The 19,891-nt window shown below is 37.8% G+C and overlaps 2 protein-coding genes across 2 annotated transcripts in view; one reads left to right on the plus strand and one right to left on the minus strand.

Moving 5' to 3' along the window:
- The window catches only part of TTC27 (tetratricopeptide repeat domain 27), a gene marked incomplete at its 3' end in the record, with an annotated part of 120,567 nt that overhangs the window by 29,009 nt on the left and 71,667 nt on the right, over positions 1-19,891 (minus strand). Inside the window, exon 11 of the mRNA XM_080614541.1 lies at positions 154-249. Within this exon, the coding sequence (XP_080470667.1) occupies positions 154-249 (96 nt within the window). The remainder of the gene's footprint in view (positions 1-153; positions 250-19,891) is intronic.
- Positions 10,148-17,748, plus strand: LOC308220509 (uncharacterized protein; the record flags this gene model as incomplete). Its single annotated transcript, XM_080616546.1, has 2 exons — positions 10,148-10,646; positions 17,717-17,748. 2 exons carry the CDS (start codon positions 10,148-10,150, stop codon positions 17,746-17,748), a joined length of 531 nt encoding a protein of 176 aa, XP_080472672.1.

Consider the following 19,891-nt stretch of genomic DNA (forward strand, 5'->3'; position numbering starts at 1 on the left):
AAAAACCTGGTGTGTTTTACGTTATGTCTTTATTTCTACAGTGTTTCAACTCAAGATCTTATCACAGTCCTTTAACTTTGGAGTCATGCAGTATGAAAAATAAAAAGAATCACAGACTTTTAAAGTAAAGCTTGAAATGGGATTGCTTCACACCTGTATGGCCCAATGTGGAGGCACCTGACAGCAGTAGAAAATCTTCATGCGTTCAGATACTGACGTATTCACATCTTCAAACTGATCTGCAAGTGCCTGGTAAATGCAAAGTATATTCTGATTTAGTATTTTCTTAAGACTTAATGAACCTGAAAAAAATAAAATTCAAAACGTTCAGGATTTTAAGTATCCTTGACATACTGGAGAAATTATATTAAAAGATACACTAAACACCAGTAAGCTTACACTATAGTGTTTTTATTACCTCATGTAAGAAAATCTAATAAAAATGTATGCTAAAACTTTATTATAGATAATAACAAAAAAGCTTGGAAAATATTAAAATTTCAAAGTGCATGTAACAGTAAAAAGAATCAAATTTACAATCCTCAAACAATACTTGCAAAGTAACACTGTGTCAAATATTAAAATGACCTTGCCTACTGCATTTCAATCCTTTAGCTAGCTTTTCCATAAGACAGTATTGATGTGCATTAGGCATAAAAATTCTTACTAAAAAGAGAAAGACAAACACATTATAGTGAACCATGCTTTTGGAAACACAGCTCTAATATTGAATTATTGTGACTTGAAGTACAATTCAGGTGCCTTGTTTTTCTTTTGGTGGAGCTTTGGATTGTTGAAGTGGTTACTTCTAAAGCTCTTTGAAAGAGAATGGTAACTTTCACATAGCAAAAGTGCAGCAGCTTCAGCAGTAACTTTTTCTCTGAAAATCCACAAGGAAGTTATTACATCAAAATTCAATAGCAAGAAGGATAAAATACTAAAGGTAGCTACGGTCAGAAAGTTGGTTCGAAATTTCAAGATTAGGGAGAACCCTCTTCAATGCTAGTCATCACTAAGCTAGCAATTTAACACCAGAGATATAAATAAGGGAATATTAAATTATTTGCTTTTACATGATTCGCTCACCGAAGTCTCACATATAACTCAGTTTAAGATTTATAGAAGGAGCTAAACAGGTTCTCAGCATTTTCTCAGCATGGAAAATGAAGGCAAAGACTCCCAAACAAAAGAGAAAATTGGAGAGGCTCACTTCTTTCTCTTTTTTTCTAAATCCAACATTTGGCTAGCCAACCTATATCAATACTGGAAATAATAGTTGTGTAAAATAAAATAATCAGTTATGTGATTTAAACAGTTAAGCATCTTGTAACTGCTAGGAATGTTAATGAGATTTATCAGGTGGCTGTGTTTAATAAGGAAAAGAAAAATCACAACACACAGCAATAATACAGTCTTTAAATCAGCGCTTAACCTCCTAATTGATGCTAATATTTAAAATATTCAATCTTATTCTCTTTCATAAAATTATCTCCAGAGACCTGTTCCTAGAGATTATCCAGAAACCTATCCCAAGAAAATTTATAGCAAGTACAGGGACAGACTAATAAAATCATATTCCTTTACACAGCTCCAAGCAATCCAAAAGCAGTCAGATTCAAATAAAATCTTAAAGGTAATACTATTTAATTACAGATTTTACTTTACTATGAACCATATAACAAATCATATTTTGCAATTTCAATTCTGTTGAAATGTTCTCATGTTATGCAGAAGCACATTTTTCTATATTCTGTTGCAACAAAAATTAAACTGAAAAATTCTCCAATTCCTTGTGTAATCATTTTACAAGACCAGACAAAGTAGTAAACTGCAGTTGGAAAATCTAAAAATAAGAATTGCTCAAAGCCAGAAAATCCTAAAAATGTCCTGCAGAATTTTTGAGGAGAACAGGGAGATGAAAGGCAGAAAATGTTTTAAGTCAATCAATACATTTTGCTCCTGGTTCAGCTTTTTAAAAAAATTATTTCTATTGTTCCAAAAGGAAAACTGTATTTCAATAAACAAGTTTTTCAAAGGCAACATATTTCATTGGAAAATTTGTGGCAGTATCTTTTCTACACCTCCTAAGCAGAAAAGCCTAATGAAAATGACATGTTGCAGGAGAATATGACTATTAGCAAGTAAAATTCTCCCCGTTCCCAAAACACTGTACTCTGTTCTGAGTTCCAAAAAACCCTGCAAATTTAGGTAGAACATATGAATATTGCACATTCCCTAAAAAAGAGTAAATGCTAATAAAAGACATCATTAAAATCCATTGTTTATGCGCTCTCGTGTATGTTGAAAAAATAAGCTGATAACTCTGCCTACTCCTGAAGTATAGAAAATAAGTTACTAAAAATTGCTGAATTCCATGTTTCTGAATTACACTCAAGAAGTAAAATTTGGGTTGTATAATGGTAGGAAAATGAGAATCCTAGCCCTACTACACAGCTAATATCTAATCACAGAACAACAAATCATTAAAGTGAACAAGGAAACACTGCCAAATAAGCATTCTTTTTCATTAATAATCTTCAACATAAATGCCATGTAAAAAAAATTCTCTGTAAATACCAAATAGTTGCAACATGGTGGAAAGATTTTGGTGTCTTAGTTTAACTCAAGCCTCAAATTTCTGTCTTGGAAGTTTTAAAACAGAAATACAGCAGAAGTCAACTAAAAGTCACAACTCCACACGAGTTCTTCCATACGCAAATTTAAAAACATCAAGCTTAACAGATCACCACCACCACCTTACGCACACTTTCCTCAAGGCTTGAGCTGCCATGGATAATGACTTCTTCAAAAAACACAGTACTGAGAGATTCATTAATCCCCCCTGGAAACAGCAAAACCATAGATGGTTTTGATGAATTTTATACCATGAACAACGACTACATTATTGCCACATGAAAGTGGGAGAAGACAGCTCTAGGAACTAGGATTCATTCTCCCCACCTCATACTCAAATCTTTGGTCAAGATTAAGTAGTACAATTGGTAGCCTGTGCTTGATATTTGTATACCGTGTTAATTTGAAATGATCACAGAGGTTTTACCGCTTTACTAATCAACCTCAGTCTAAACATTCTATTAATCAAACTCAGATGGTTATTATCCATGACTTGAGCACATGAAGTTTGTAAACAATTTTTTCCACCTTGGATGACTTTTCCATATATGCATTCTCATTGCATATCCTTGCTTCACTTCTATGTTCAACACATGTGTAACATCAGTATGGTCCTGATAGTATCAGCTTTGATTTTGAGCCTGCCTGAATTTAAAACTCTTTATCGTCTCCACATTTTTAACTGTCCTTTTCTTCAATGGCTGACAACAGTTAAGAGCTTTTGCTTTTTAGACAGACCCTATCTCAGTATTTCCAGAGACTGAGTACAATCACATCCTTATGGTTTCTTGTCAGAGATGTCACTTTCGTTACGACATAATGCTATTTGTTTTCTCAACCAGCTCATAATACAGCTTTTAAATTTGTTATTCATCCAACAGGTCCGAAGTATCATCCCTTTGTTAAAATATAATCACCAACTACTTTTTGCCTTTGAGGTAGATAAATGCAGACCTTCCCATCCTTCTTTCTATTCTCACCCTCTTTATTCTGGATGGAACAGTTTACTTACTTTCTCAAAAAAATGTCCCTTACTATGTAAAACTGTAACAATATACATCCGAAGCCAAGCTTATTGAGGGGAAATAAACAACCAACCAACAGAACAAACAAAAAACCAAACCAAACCCATCTTCTGAAAAGAGCAAGATACTCATTACTTATAAAAAAAACTTCTTGAAAACAGCATCCCACTTTTGTTTGTGCAGCAACTATTTTATTCATCTCTCCCCTCAATAACACTGAAGATAGGCCTGTCCATATTCAAACTTAACATCGATGGCCCCAGTAAAACATCTCGTTCAAAACAGTCTTGATCCATAGGCAGCATTTTATCCATGGTATTTCATCTCACTTCTTCCCAGCCTTCCATATCAGTAATTTACAGTGCAACTGCACCATTTTTCCTTATATCTATCTCTTCCAACAACAGCATTCCCAATTTTAGTGCTCCAGTCACAACTGCTCCACAATACTTTTCATCTGCACAAAATATTGTTTCACAGACTGCATCAATAATCACAGACAGTTTATTTTAATGGCCTGCCCTGTCTCACTGTTGACCAGGCATCCAGCTGTTTCCCACTGACCAACCCCTATCAAAAATATTAGTTTTTACTATTTTAGTACCTGATTACTTGCTGTGCTCTTATCAGTACCACCATTTCTAACCTTGTTAGCATCTTCCTTTGATTTATCCTGGTACAGTTGATGTTCCTCTTTGTGATTTTGTAGGCAGGAGGATTAGACAAGTTTTTTTGTAGTCTTCTCCTGCTTCTCAAGTTTAGAGATCTTGTCAGTTTGCCAGACTCAATCCCTAGTTAATCCCTCTGGGACTCCAGTGATGACCAATCACCCAAGAGTCCTTTCTACACAAATGCTCTCAACAGCCGTTAACCACAATGTTTTTCTATCACTTAACCCTGAATAAGATGTTGAGTGTGGCATTTTTTGCCCTTCTCCTCTAACAACTCTAAGATGTCCCACTTATTACAGGTGTTCACCATATTTAGTATGGGTTTAGCTTGATTTATGCCAAATGAAACTGATCCTACACTTTGCCTCTATCGCCATGGTACCCAACTGGTACCTTAATTCCAGGAAGACAGAGAGGATGAATGGAAAAGTACCTTTCAGTCTTTTCTAACACGAACTCCAGACACACAACATGTTCTTGTAATTCTCGGGTCCTTCCTCTTCAATTTCTCCAAAGTCTGAAGACTCCTTCTGAAAATCCCAGAAATCAGCTTGACCTCTCCACACTCTGCCTAACTACCTATTTCCGTTTTCCTTATCCTTCCTCTGTTTCTGTCCATTACCTCTGTATGTTTTATAATCAGCAAGTTGATGTCACAACTCTACTGCTCTTGTATTCTAGCTCCTTAGCTCTGTGCTTCTTCCAATAATTCTCCTGTTCGCCATGTGCTCTGTAGGTAGGTTTATTTAGCAAAAGTCAACAAATCTTCAGCAACTGTGCAGCCTTGTTAATATTTTCCTTCTTCATATGATAAAGCCAAGCTTCAGCATCTGCATCTATGACTGCAGGTTATAATTTGCTCATAACATTTGCCAAATAATACCTAATGCAAATGAATTTTAATGTACTCAAAGATAAAGAAAATACCATCATTTCTGTACCCATATCTATTATTTTCCTCTGCTTTGTCCCATTTCCAGTACTACACCTGAGCACCAACATCCTCTTCTATCCTATACAAGAAAGTAAAGAGATCAACCCTCCACCTGCTTAGCTTTTCAGTCACCTATTTAGGCCACTCGTGACCCATGCTTAGGCTTAGAAGGTAAGTATATACTAGCATATACCATAAACATAGTTTTCCCTTCAGATGTCAAAACTAACACATTTGCCCCTTTTTTGTTCTGCTTTCTGATCTTATGAAAATTACAAACTACATAGCAGTGAACCTATTGTACTTGCTGAACACCTATCATCCTAGCCCTCCATTTGATAAAAGTATACTAGGAGTATGTCAAAATTTAAGTACATCCTCAAGAAGGAAAGGGAGAAGGAAAGCCTCATGAAAAACTGCACAACACTGAAACAACAAATTAGCATATTAATCTTGGATTAAAAATTACATAGATAATACAGGTTTTACAAATGGCCAACTCCGGGCATCTGCCTTTACTTACACAACCTGTATACCTTTTCTAAGTGCCAAAGTATGGGCACCAGTTTTGGGACAGCCTTGGTGGCTCTTGGCTTCTGGGTCAGGCATTGAAGTGCCTGATGGCAAAAAGACACAGCTGTAATTGTTCAGCAGCTTGGAAATAAAGTGTTGGAGACAAAGACGGTGAGAAATAAAATCACTTCCGTAGGGAAAACAATCCTGCTATCTCATCTTACTATTACAATGCTTCTAAGACTTTAGCAGGTGTATGGCCCAAACTGGACTGGGCTTACCTATGTTATTTACTCAAGTAGAAAGTAGAGGAGCACTTTGTAAAAGTAACAGCAACTACATGCGTAAATCTGTGGTTGTGCAAATACAAAATTCTTGCTTTATTCATAAGTTTATCTTACAAATAATTAATAAAGAGGAAAATTTATCATCAAAAAGCTCCTTTGATTCCTTATCACAGAACTCAGTCACACAGAGTTTCAATGCTTAGTATTTATGAAACAAAAAGCAGGCATTTTATAAAGCTTCTACAACAAGAAGCTTTTGTGGACCCTGAAATATACACAGACTTCTGTAAAACTGCCAGAGATTCATCATTACATTTATTCAAACTTCATGCAACTGAACACATAATTATAAATGCTTTTAAAACTTTACTTTTGGGGGCACTGATATCAAAATACTTGTCTAACAGAAAAGATACAAAATTTGAAGTGATTTTACTATTTTTGAAACTGTTCACTGCCAAATTACATTTTCTAACAATAATGCCTGAAAAATGCTGCAGAAGAAAGAACTGCAGTCCAAATTAATTTGGGATGTATTACAACAGCAACTGCCACAGCCTTGTTCTGCAACAGCATACTCAGTAATACATAAACACACAATTACTAATAAAAGCTGCATTCCTGTTGAAGAAAATTTATATAATCAGTGTCTAAAATTCAGAAACTGTATACACATTAGAAAGCAGGTGACAAATACAGAAAATTAAATATACAAAATAATTAGGGCTTTTCTGAATTTGTTTCCTATGAATTAGATCAGATATTCAATGCTTTTTTCATGTACTGTAAATATTGTAGTACCTTTTGGATATGTATTAGATCTTCAGGTATGCTCTTCTGGTAAACTTACTTAATAAGGAAAAAAAAAAAGGGGCAAAAAATTATATTTACAATCCAAACAACAAACTTGTTTCAACAACTCTTTGTCAACCCAAGTGCTCCTGTAACCAAGGCCTCTGGGACAAACTGAGACATACCCAGACTTCTAAAATCCACTAGTCAAAATACTTAATCTTCCAGTGAAGCAACGCCAAAAACTATGAAGCAATAAAAACAGTTTTCATATAACAATGCAGTAAAGTTTTGCTTAATGGGAGAGAATAACTTCTGGTTGATAAATACAGATATATTGTGGATAATGTGGAAAAAAAAAGAACAGTTGAGCACTTCATGAGGAAGATTATGACCAAATACTGATTACTGATTGCCAATTTTATTGCTGGATAAAAAGACATAAAATCAGTATATTTACAACATTCAACCATTATTCAGAACAGCATTTGACATTTAAGACAGGACTTTCTTGCTTAGCAAGACTTAAAAGAAATAATGAGCTATCCTTCTAAAAAGCTCACAGATGATGTATTTCTGTTAAATGATGAAAATTTATGAGCGGTCAAGGACTAAAGCATGCAAACATAAAACAAAAGCTATTAAGAAAGGACATATTTCAATTTTAAGAAAGAAATGCTCCCTCTCATTTATCTAATTTTCAAAAGGGAATTATGACATGAAATATTTGAGGAAAATTTATTACAGCCACGACTATTATAAATTATGATTTGTGATTCATGGAAATTCAGAAAGACCATTTCTTACATTGCGCAAAGATGCCAAGATGAAGATCACTACTTACTGGAGATTTTACATTATTCACATTCTCAGGAGGATGAAAATGTTCTGTTAGAACACTGCAGAAGTTCACTGCTTAGAAGGGCAAAAATCTTACCCTCTTTTTGCCCCTTATTCAAATATAAGCCTAGGTTCCATTAAAACATTTTAGCCTTGAGGACTTCCATTTTTGCTCACTTTGCAAGCTCACCCTTTCAGTCATTCTTCCATGAAATTATTGCTTGATAGGATAGACCTCAAATGATGTGTATATTTATACCATGTAGAGGATGATGTATCACACTATTTCCTAACAACTAACAGCTGGTTTAAAATTTGTTAAAGCTAACTTTAAAATGTTGTACAGCACTGACTCTCAATTTGTATTGCAAACGAAAGGTTACAGGGCACCTGGAACACAGGAACAGCAAAGATGTAGTTTCTTTTTGTGAAGCACACTGACTAACAAGGCAACTCAATTCTAGAACTATAAAAACAAGCAGTGCTTGAAACAAAATTAACTGAAACATTCAAGGAGAAGGCTTCAGGCTGCAAGCTTTCAAACCTAAGTCTGCATTGAGAGTGGTGGTTTAACTACTCACCCAATGTTTTGCTAAAAATTTCTTAATTGTACGTAATTGCTACACTGAAGAATCTGCAATGCTCAGTGTTCAAGGTTATTTGCTTTTTTAAAAAGGTCACAAGAAAATGTTCCCAGTCTCTAGCAGTTTTACACACAGAAGGTTGATTTCCTTTGATTGAAATGAAAACAAAATTTTTCTATTCATATTCTTTCAAATTAGCATAACCCCTTTTTAAACAGCAGACTAATTCCCCAACCATTGCTTTGTTTTTTTTCCTCTCATCTTACATTGGACACAGAAGTCTCCTTGATCTATGAAGACAAAAGGCCACCTTGTACTGGATTCAGCACCATTTGCCCCACAGTATTTTTCTAGCAGCTTATTTTGATGAAATCTTAAGATGTTGTAAGCACTCATACTATTGAGATGCAATGTTTGTTTTATGACTTCCCTGCTATCTCTTATTTCCTTCTCCCTCTAAACAGCTAAGGAAACTGCATCACCTGTCCCTCAGCAAATACTTAAAAGTGTAAAGTTTCTGGGCTGAGAATAATGTCAGTAGAGGTTTTTTCAGGACAGCCATCTCTGTCATTTGCGCAAAGGTGTCATTTCATTGTCGGTGCCTGACATCAACCTGAGAATAATGCAGTACTCTCTGAGATAGATTATGCCTAGAGAATTTTGCAGAATGTTTCATGTTTGATGAATTTATGGCTGTTATTCCTTTTAAAAGCATTAAGTAAATAAACCTTTTTTTTTTTTTTTTTTTTTTTTTTAAACAAAGGTTGTATCCATTTTTCAGCAAAGGAGGAACTTGTTTGTAATCTTTAATAAAGGTCTGACTGATCTCATGCCAAAAAGTCTATTCTAGTGTACTGTGATTTTTCCTTCCCACCCCCATCAGGCATTACAATAAAGTGTTATACAGAGTAAGTTACATCAAAAACTTGTGTTTTGTACTATAAACCAGGTATTTTCTTTGAGAGATGTAGTTCTTCCTCAGAAAAGCCACAATCAGTAGGGGATAGTCAAGCTGAACCCTTTCATTTAATAACATTTATATGCAGTACTTTGTTGTTAGTTTAGGTATGATACTCTGTCCTGGGTTCAGCAGTAGCAGTCATTTTTTCTACGGGTGCAGTGCTGTGTTTTGACTTTCGACCTTGGGAATAATACTGATAAAGCTGATGTTTTCAGTTGCTGGTCAGAATGTTTACCCTGACCAAGGACTTTGAGAGTCTCATGCTCTGCCAGGGAGGAGGAGAAGCCGGGAGGAAGCAGGGACAGGACACCTGACCCAAACTAGCCAAAGAGGTATTCCATACCACAGCACGTCATGCCCAGGATGTAGAACTGAGAGTCCCCGGAAGGGCTGGATCATGGCAGGGTGGGGGGTGAGGTACCGGTTGGTGAGCGGTTGTATTCTCTTCCTTGTTATTTCCTTTATCATTATTACTATTAGTGGTAGCAGTAGTGATTTGTGTTATACCTTAGTTATTAAACTGTTCTTATCTCAACCCGTGGGAGCTGCATTCTTTTGATTCTCCTCCCCGTTCCTCCAGGAGCGGAGGGAAGAAAGGTGGGGGGGGAAGTGGACTTCGTGGTTCTGATTTACAGCCTGGGCTTAAACCACGACAGCTCTTTTTGGCGCCCAACGTGGGGCAGGAAGGGTTGAGATAACAACAGATCTGACTGAGGCACAATGCTGATTTATGGGCTCTCAAAGTTGTTCTTTTTGATGTCACAGTTTCTGTATGTCGTAGCTTGCTTGGAGCCGGTATTTGCTGTGTTAGTGTTTATCAAGTGTCGGCCTTGGGCTAAGGTTCTTGTTTCATTGTACTTTATGGTAATGACTTGTAATACGGGCGGGCTCCGGCAGCAGGGCGGGATGGACGTGGCTGTGGACTTGTACCTGGCTGTCCCGCTGCTCTTCACTGTCCTGGCCCTCGTCCTCGCGTCCGTTTTTGTGAGGCTGCGGGGAGCCGAGGGGGAGCGGCCCCGGGAGCCGGCGGCGGCCGAAGCGGCCCGGGAGAGTGGCCCCGGGGACCAAGCGGCGGCGGGAGCGGGGCCGGAGGCCGGGAAGGAGGCGGCTGCCGAGGAGGGGAAGGAGGCGGCTGCCGAGCAGCGGGAGGAGGCGGCGGAGGAGCCGAGCCCCACGGCCGAGCCCAGCCCCGCGGCGGCCGAGAGCATCCCCCAGCAGCCGCCCGCCGAGCCCCGTGAGCCTGAGCCGCAGGAGGATGCAGGAGACCCCGCAGCACTTTCCAGCAAGGCAGAGGAGGAAGATCTGGACTCAGAAAAAGAGAAGCTGGTGGTGAGAGAGCCTGCAAGCACAACAGCTACACCAGCCCCAGTGATAAGTACAGCAGCAGCATTTGAGAGTTCTGAAGGTTTTGAATGGCCTTTGGGTACCCTTGGGACCTGCCTGCTGATTGTGATGGGGATCAGCATGTTGGCACACACACAGAGTGTGTTCTACCCACGACCATTTTGTCTGATCCCGAGAGTTAAGCAGAGTCAGGTTTGGGTCTTGTCTGGGTTTAGACAATACAGGGGGACCGAGAGGTTTTCCCCAGGGCTGGACAGTCATGAGTGTCACGGTGTGTGGGACAGTATGGACGAGTATCTAATCCACTGGGCCCCTCCAGTCCTTTGGAAGCATCGGAGATGGAAGGCAGCTGTATGGAGTTCTCAACGACAAGTTGCAGAAACTGCTGCAGGGGAGGGTGAATTATTTTGAGCCTGATGGGCCCATGGCACTTCAGGCCATCAGGGCAGAGATGCAACATAGAGATGGTCTCATGATCGAGGGGTGGACTTTGCAATGGGCCTCTCCTGCTCTGAAAGACTGTTACAAGTGATGGTATATTGAAAATGTGGGATCTGAGCATGACGTGAATGGTATGGAATAAGGGGTGGATACTGTCCTGGGTTCAGCAGTAGCAGTCATTTTTTCTACGGGTGCAGTGCTGTGTTTTGACTTTCGACCTTGGGAATAATACTGATAAAGCTGATGTTTTCAGTTGCTGGTCAGAATGTTTACCCTGACCAAGGACTTTGAGAGTCTCATGCTCTGCCAGGGAGGAGGAGAAGCCGGGAGGAAGCAGGGACAGGACACCTGACCCAAACTAGCCAAAGAGGTATTCCATACCACAGCACGTCATGCCCAGGATGTAGAACTGAGAGTCCCCGGAAGGGCTGGATCATGGCAGGGTGGGGGGTGAGGTACCGGTTGGTGAGCGGTTGTATTCTCTTCCTTGTTATTTCCTTTATCATTATTACTATTAGTGGTAGCAGTAGTGATTTGTGTTATACCTTAGTTATTAAACTGTTCTTATCTCAACCCGTGGGAGCTGCATTCTTTTGATTCTCCTCCCCGTTCCTCCAGGAGCGGAGGGAAGAAAGGTGGGGGGGGAAGTGGACTTCGTGGTTCTGATTTACAGCCTGGGCTTAAACCACGACATACTCATAAAACATACATGCCTCTATGATCCATTTAACGTATTCTGTATTCCAGCTGGAACACCCTGCTCAAGAAGAACAATCTATTGTAAACATCCTGTACTTTTTCTGTTGCTGGCAGACCCGAGTTTACCTATCACACATTTGCATTTTGCTAATGGTAAATTGCACAATAGTATATATATGCAAGCAATAACAAAAAATGACGTGTTGTCTGGCAGTAGCAGAAAAGGCCTCCTTAAAGCTTTTCCACAAAACATCAATAAACCTACTATAAATAAATATTTAAATAAATATTTATATATGGAAAAATAATTAGAACTTGGGACTTAGGTTGTATTTTCTGAAAAATTTAAACAAGATACTTAAAAAGAATTTGTGAGGGAAACTTCTTAAGACCATGTTATTAATTGCAAGCATGTAAACTCCTTCAGCTTTCTCCTACCTAAGGTAGAGACTGGATGATATTCTGTTACAGAAATAGAAATCTCAAGGAAAAAACATAACACAAAACAGAACACAGTGTATTCATGTAACTCTAGAGTGCAGTTTTTATACTTTCAATCATACCAAGCATGATTCTGTCCTGTTACTCAGATGGTCTCAGATGCCTGTAAGAAGGAAAAAAATACTGTCTAGTATCTAGATAACTACAACCTGAAACCATAGATATTCAGCTGCTCTAATTGCTAACAGCTCATTTTTCAGTATTGGAAATAACCAGCCTTTGAACATCTTTAGTTATTTTGGGGAAGGGGACAGGAGCATGAAGAGAATGGACAGACAAGTTCAGTCTCTTTTGTCTTGAATTCGACCAGAATGTCTCAGATAACATCTTGGAGCATCCATTGTTTTCCCTTCTCACCAAAAGTACCCAACCAAACCCCAAACCAAAACAACAAAAAAACCCCCAACAAGCTCCTGACACCAAATCATTACTCTTTTTCCTAAGAATAGCTTCCCTATACAGTGAAACCTTTTCTGATATCCAGTAGTTTCTGTTGAAAAATTACTTGGCAGGAAATAACAGATTCTTCCAGTAGCTGAGCCTGACCCAGCAACCATTCAGTATATGATGGTAAGTACATTAGAAATATGACACACAGAGTTTAAACTTTAGCTATCCCAAAGAAAGGCAATCACATATAAAGAAGTCTGTTTTCAATATATGTATTTTCTTGAAAGACATCCAATCCACTTCTTCACATGTTCCTGGAAAGCTCTCTACACACCAGGGAAAAACAAACAAACCCCCTCTCATTGGCTGTTAATGATTGATCTACTCCCGAAAGAAGAAAATAAGCATCTTCAGCAACAATTGGCTTGAAATCAATTTGAGTTCCAGTAAAAATGAAAACACTTTAAATGCATTAAATATTCCATGCCTAATTCTATGACATATTCAGACAGAAGCATATCAAGCTCCCCTGAAGACTCAGGTCTTCTTTATCAAAAAAAGGAAAAATCCACAAACCCACAATTCTTTCCACAATCACACTGCAGTACTGGACATGGCCCATCTGGTACAGAAGCAATCAAGAAATCGAACTAAAATGAAATTTTCATTCATCTGAAGGGAGTTTCATGGTCTACGCTGGTCGCTTGCACCAAACAGGTCAAGGAACAGAGTCTGGAAAACAGATGTTCTGCTGCTTCACAGAAGAGCAACTACAAGCATGGACATAGGATACTAAAAGCCTTGCCCAAAAAAACCATGGGCTGTAGAAACAAAATGATGGTTAGCGCAACATGTACAGCCTTTAATCTGTTAATAGCTTTCAGTTACTTAACAATCAGCTGCAAGTTCTAATGGTACCAGTCTTGCACTGGAGGCAATTTTCTTGCAGATCTTCAGGAGGAGGTAGCACGCTGCTGCCAGAAGAACAGATCACTTTGCTTTCAGCTGCCCCGTTTACTTGAGATACTCTAACCTAGGCCAAAAGGGGAGGATTGAAGGACAAATTAACTCCTTCACCAGTAGCTGCCACTGCCTGCTTTCTGCTACCACTTTTTTCCAGTGAAGAATGTGAGCCCAGGAGTCTGCTGGGTCTCTGGCCATGCATCCAGTCCTCAGCCTGCACTTTCAATGGAGAACCAGAGGAAAGAAGGCAGATTTCAGATCAGAGGAATTATCCAGGCAAGGTGCAGCTTGAGAGCTACTGAAATAGCTTATAACTGCACTATAAATTGTCATTTTATAGCTTTTAAGTGTTTGAACTTGCAACATTATCAATGGCTTTTGTTTGCACGCATTATACACAGGGGAAAATGGAATAAAGCAGGAGATGAAGCTTTCTGTGGTAGGATTATTTACTGCATGTTTCTTTTCTATTTCTAGGCAACTTCAATGTTTGCACAGATCTGCATCTGGAAAAATGGGCAGGTATAGCACAGCAATGTGCACAATAGCTACAAACAATAATATTTATGCTGTTTAAAATCTAGTTTGGGCATGGTAGGTTATATCGCTTCCAAAAACAACTCCACATCTGTCAAAATGCCCAAGTCTTATCACAAAATCACAATGTTATAATTTACAATATTCAGACAGACAGCAATACTGTGAAGAAACTGAGTAACTGCAAAAGTAAATGGAAATACTGAAAACAGCCAATATTGTATCATCATAGAACTCTCCATACACTGATTCAAATGATTATTTGAATCAATGGTTCTTAAACCAGTTTGGAAAGTTCAGAAGCCAAATATATTCCTCAATTCCTAACTAATAACTGGAGCAGGAATCAAATGAGTTGAGTTAGCCAGCAAGCAGTTCTCTGGTTAGAAGCTACATCCAGCCCACACTATTGCAAAGTTTGCCTTCAGTGCAATAGTTTCCAATCAAGTGATTCTTTACATACTAGATACCCCAAATTCGCTACCTCTGAACATTTAGAAACCACATACAGTTAATGTACTAAATATTTTTTTAACAAGCCAACCCTCCCTGTAACTTACTAAAGAGCTAGATCCATGGCATAATGGATATTCGCTTCATAGAAACATCTATCAGAAAAAGCAGCTCTCCCTACGCCAGCATCATAGATACAGACTAGTTTCAAAACATGACCATTTCCATTTTTGGAATTAGTTCTTGTTTTTGTAAATGATACAATCATTTAATCTGTAAATGAATAAATAAATAAATTATATATACTGTCCTGGGTTCAGCAGCAGCAGTCACTTTTTCTCCTTCTTAGTAGCTGGTGCAGCGCTGTGGTTTTGACTTTCAGCCTGGGAATAGGACTGATAAAGCCAATATTTTCAGTTGCTGGTCAGAATGTTTACCCTGATCAAGGACTTTGTGAGTCTCATGCTCTGCCAGGGAGGAGGGGAAGCCGGGAGGAAGCAGGGACAGGACACCTGACCCAAACTAGCCAAAGAGGTATTCCATACCACAGCACATCATGCCCAGGATGTAGAACTGAGAGTTCCCCAGAAGGGCTGGATCACTGCAGGGTGGGGGCGAGGTATCGGTCGGTGAGGTGTTGTATTCTCTTCCCTTGTTATTTCCTTTATCATTATTATTATTATTATTGGTGGTAGCAGTAGTGATTTGTGTTATACCTTAGTTATTAAACTGTTCTTATCTCAACCCACGGGAGTTGCATTCTTTCGATTCTGCTCGCCGTCCTTCCAGGAGTGGGGGGAAGAAAGGGTGGGGGGGAAGTAGACTACGTGGTTCTAATTTACGGCCTGGACTTTAACCACGACACTTACCCTCATTAATTACCCAATAGTCCAATCTTTTCTATTTTATCTTTTTCACAAACAGTGTTCTCCTTCACTATTTCTAAATGTATCTCACAAAGATTTGTCACCAGTTTAATGACCTTTTTACAAATCCCTTCACCCTACTTCATGTGAATCTCCAAGTCGATGATTACAAACCTCCACGGCTTGTTTTGTTGCAGAAACTGGTCTGCTGATATCTTACACTTAGCTGGTGCTCAAAAACTAAATTGCCTAATACATTCTCCTTGACTACCTCTGGTGCTGATCTACACAATAGAAGGAAAATGCCTCCCACATAATGTTCTCCGACTCTACCCTCATACAACCACTTTCTTGCCCCAAATTTAAAATTTGAGTAATTATTTTCAGCTTTCATCATGTTTCCCACTGAAAATCTCCTTTCACAATACATGCATTGGCTTCTCTTAAAAATCACAGCTTGTACGCTGACCTGAGGCACTAGAATAATTCTTTTGTATCAGGAGTCAGCCTTACTGACAAGAGTGTTCACTCTTTCTTCATTGATCAAGTATATAAAAGACAAAAGCAAGGACCATTAAGGGCTAAGTTGGCTTTGACTTAATACCTATTCCAACTCTTGCAAGTATTAGAGCACCATTATTTCCATATTTTTTCACTTTGAATACTTTAGAAGCTAAAAGCAGTCTCTCATTTCCTGTAACGGTTAAAGCAGCACTAAAATACCTTCTAATGGAAGAATTTTTTTCAGAACAATGCTGGATCACTTTCAAAATATGAAAAAAGGCACAAACACTTCTATCAATAACATCTGTCTCATTGTTATTGTACTACTTCCCAGCAATTGTTTTTGTGCATCTTAGCTTCATTTCAGTGAATAAGGCTCTATCTACTATAAGCATGACTATAAGTTAGTCTTTCAAGACTGAATTCATCTGCTACATGTTGAGGGACAGTTCACTATGGCCCTGGAACTTCCTGAACTACAATAACCCACATGCTTAGTGCCTTATCATCATGCCAAAAAACTCATTCATTTGGTAGGCTTGCAGGGGAAGATTGGGAGTGTATTCCTCAGAGAAAACTGAGGGAGGACAAAGAGAACTGCTTTGCTTTACTTAACTGATTGAATTTCTTACCTGTAATAAACTGACCACCACTACTGAATTATAACGGCAAAACTATCATCATCAGAGAATTTTATACTTGCTCTGCATATATTTTATAGTTCTTAAAAACTATTAAAAACTATTAAAATCTGAAAAGAATGAAAAACTAATTCTGTTTGTCTTAATATGGCTCAAAAATGCTATTTTATGGACTAAAAAGTTTCTGTATTTTTAAGAGACTACTGCCCTAATCAACCAGCTAGCAAATAATTTTGGTGTTTGGATTTTTTTGGTAATTGTTTTGTTTGTGTTTGGTTGGGTATTTATTTATTTTATCTTCAATGTTTCTTCTTCATCTTTAAAAGATAAATTTTCATCAGCAATGAGAATCAGACTGTTCTTCAATTCTATAAAGCCTTTTTTTTTAAACCAGGAGGATCCTGTGAAGACATGTTTAAGACAACTATATCTTTAGCATAAAATTCATGGGTTTTTTTTTAATGTTAGAGAATGATGAATTCCATTTCTCATGTTTTAAATAAATTAACTTGCAATTGATTTGAGACTCTTCTAGGTGGAAGTGGAAGCTTCATTAGCAAATAAAGCAAATGTACATTAGCGCATCAATTAAATAGAATTATACGCCTTGTAACCAGGGAGACAACTATCAAAATGTGGTTTCATTTACAATTTCTTCCTTTCTTACAGATATCTTAGAAACGCATCAGTTCTGATGACGCTGTTTTACAAGACATTGAGTAGATCTCAGTGTTTTGGGCTTAATTTTATAGAGCAAATCAGGAAAACGTGCCTTCTTGTCTTATCAGTTCCAAAGGAGTTTCTCAACTCTGAATAAACTAGGTATTGAGCTATGAAAGCAAACACGCCACTGCATCTGCGCAGTAGCCATTAAAGCCTGGTTTACCAATTCAATGTATTCTCATTCCGGGTTACTTCACCAATATTTTCACCAGATCATGCATCCAATTGTTTTTACCTCAGCATTAAAACATGTCTGGCTGGTATATTAATTTAGATTATTGATTATAAGTGTAAGTTTAATAAATTTTGTAATAAGATATCTAAACATTAGTTAGCTATACCAGTTTTTCTCTACCCCAGCGTATGCCATAAATGTGTTATCACTTGAACTTTTAAACTTTGTTATTCCATAGGTAGCGACTGCATCATGAGTAGAGATATTTAACGCATAAACAAACTAACATTAATAAGTACACAACATGAACAATTCAGCAAAATTTAAAACAACTGTTCTACACTTCCAACTTTATTAAAAAAAAAGATATATCACTTCTTGTTATCCTTATTTCATGAAATGAGCATTTAGAAAAGTTATGCTTGTTTTACTGCCTACCTTTAGCAGGCCTTTTATCTATGCAGCTTTTCAGCCTAATTCTCTGGGGTACCAGTTAAAGCTCTCTCTTTTTTCTACTTTACATGATGGAAAACTGTAAAGCTAATGTTGACACAACATCTCCCAGACCTTTTCTTTTTGTGATAGTCTGGTCATTCATTCTTCCCCACTCCATTACTACCAAGTCCTCAGGCACATAAATCAATTCTTCACTTTAAACTTATTCCCTAAATATATCCTACATGTTTAAGCAAGATCATCAAAAGTCATCCACATCGTAATGACTTCAAACTCAAATATCATTGAGAAAGAGACTATCTTCTAAATCTAAGAGTACTGGTTTCACCTATGCAAAGATTTTGATGGCAGGAAAGATGGAAGAGCAAAAGTTTGTATGACATCTATGCAGAACCTGAAGTACTGGACTACCAATAAGATTTAGTGTCTGCATAACTCCAGGTGAACTTTTAAGATGCAAGATGATGTTGATAATTGTAAGGAGAAGCACACTCAGGCAGAAGTTATTGATTAGGGTGCTGGAACTGTGCTTGTCTATTTTTTCTAAAATGAGGCCCTGCAAAGATGTATTTCACTTTGAAAACAATACTAGCCAACTAAGAAACAAATATTCTCTTTGGCTGACTGTGTCATTTTACTAAAAAAAGCTTCAGCTTCTTTATAATAGGGCTTTTGCAGCTGGGTGAAGAAGGAAAGCACACAAGAGGAAATGAATCCAAGAATCCCAAATGAAATATAAAGCATTTTGGTATCAGAATTAGTACAAAAGAGGTCAAGGTCATGAGCAGAAGATATCTGGATTCATGAACGTCTGACGCAATACTTCCTTTTAATTTGAAAGAGAGCCAAGCAGTATACTAGGCAAGTTAGAGCATCTCCTCTAGAGATGCTCTAATCATAGAGCAACCACCACTTGGAATGTTGTGTTGTAGTCAAACACTACCACCTAAAGAAGCATGAGAAAACAAATGAGGCCTCTAACAGCACAACAGTATTACTGATGTTCAAAATTATGCTTACTACTCTGGACAAATATTGCACCCAAAGTTACTAAGTGCCAGTGCTTAGGATACGGGTTTCAATGTTAAAGCCTGTTAATGGTTTAAGCCTCAGGACAAACCCATTTAGAGAGGACACAATCTTCAGAAAATTCCATGTACATTTTTTTATCTTTAAGCCATTTACATTTATTTTTACTTAATGTTACTTATATGAAATTTTTTAGTTATGACTATAACAGCATAGCAATTTAATAGTTATGACTATTATCAAGCAAGTGTAGCTCTTGAATGTTTTTGTTTTTAAAGAAAAAGCTGTTTCGTTTGTCAATTATGTTATACATTCTTATGATGCATCAAAAAGTGTAAGTAGAACTTCCCCTACAGTCTCCACGTGAAGCCAGATTTCCAAGGTTACTTCTGAAGGACGGATTTAAAATCAGAACACTCATTTTCTGTTGCAAAAGCAAGAATACTGATAATATCCATTAATTTACCATGACAGCGCTACATTTAAAATGAGTCCAAATAAAGGCTAGATCATTTGGCATTTGGGGAAAAACATCTCTATTTCCATACATGCATCTTGCTCCCTTTTTGGCATGCTTATAGCTTATTTGTTTGCAGCATAGCATTGTAGTCTCTCACTCTTACTCTACAGTTTCAAATGCCAAACATATCCAGCTGAGCTTTGCTTTACTCTGTGTTGTCCTGGTTTCAGAAAATGGTCTGTTAGCTTACCTTGGGATACCGATCTCCAGATTTGCAGTAGCAGTTATGACATGCAGCTGTACAGATTCATCTACTCATAGTTAGCAACATCTGTAAAGCTTCATTTATTCAATTTAGCAATAGATGGGAATGGTGTGTCATCCATATCTTGCATCTGGTCTGATTACATATGAAAATTATTTTAATTGTTTAATTCATTGCAGTTCAGCTTATAATGCTTACGCCTT

Source organism: Psittacula echo (genome assembly GCF_963264785.1).
Source record: "Psittacula echo genome assembly, chromosome: 4".
NCBI classification, from domain to species: Eukaryota; Metazoa; Chordata; class Aves; order Psittaciformes; family Psittacidae; genus Psittacula; species Psittacula echo.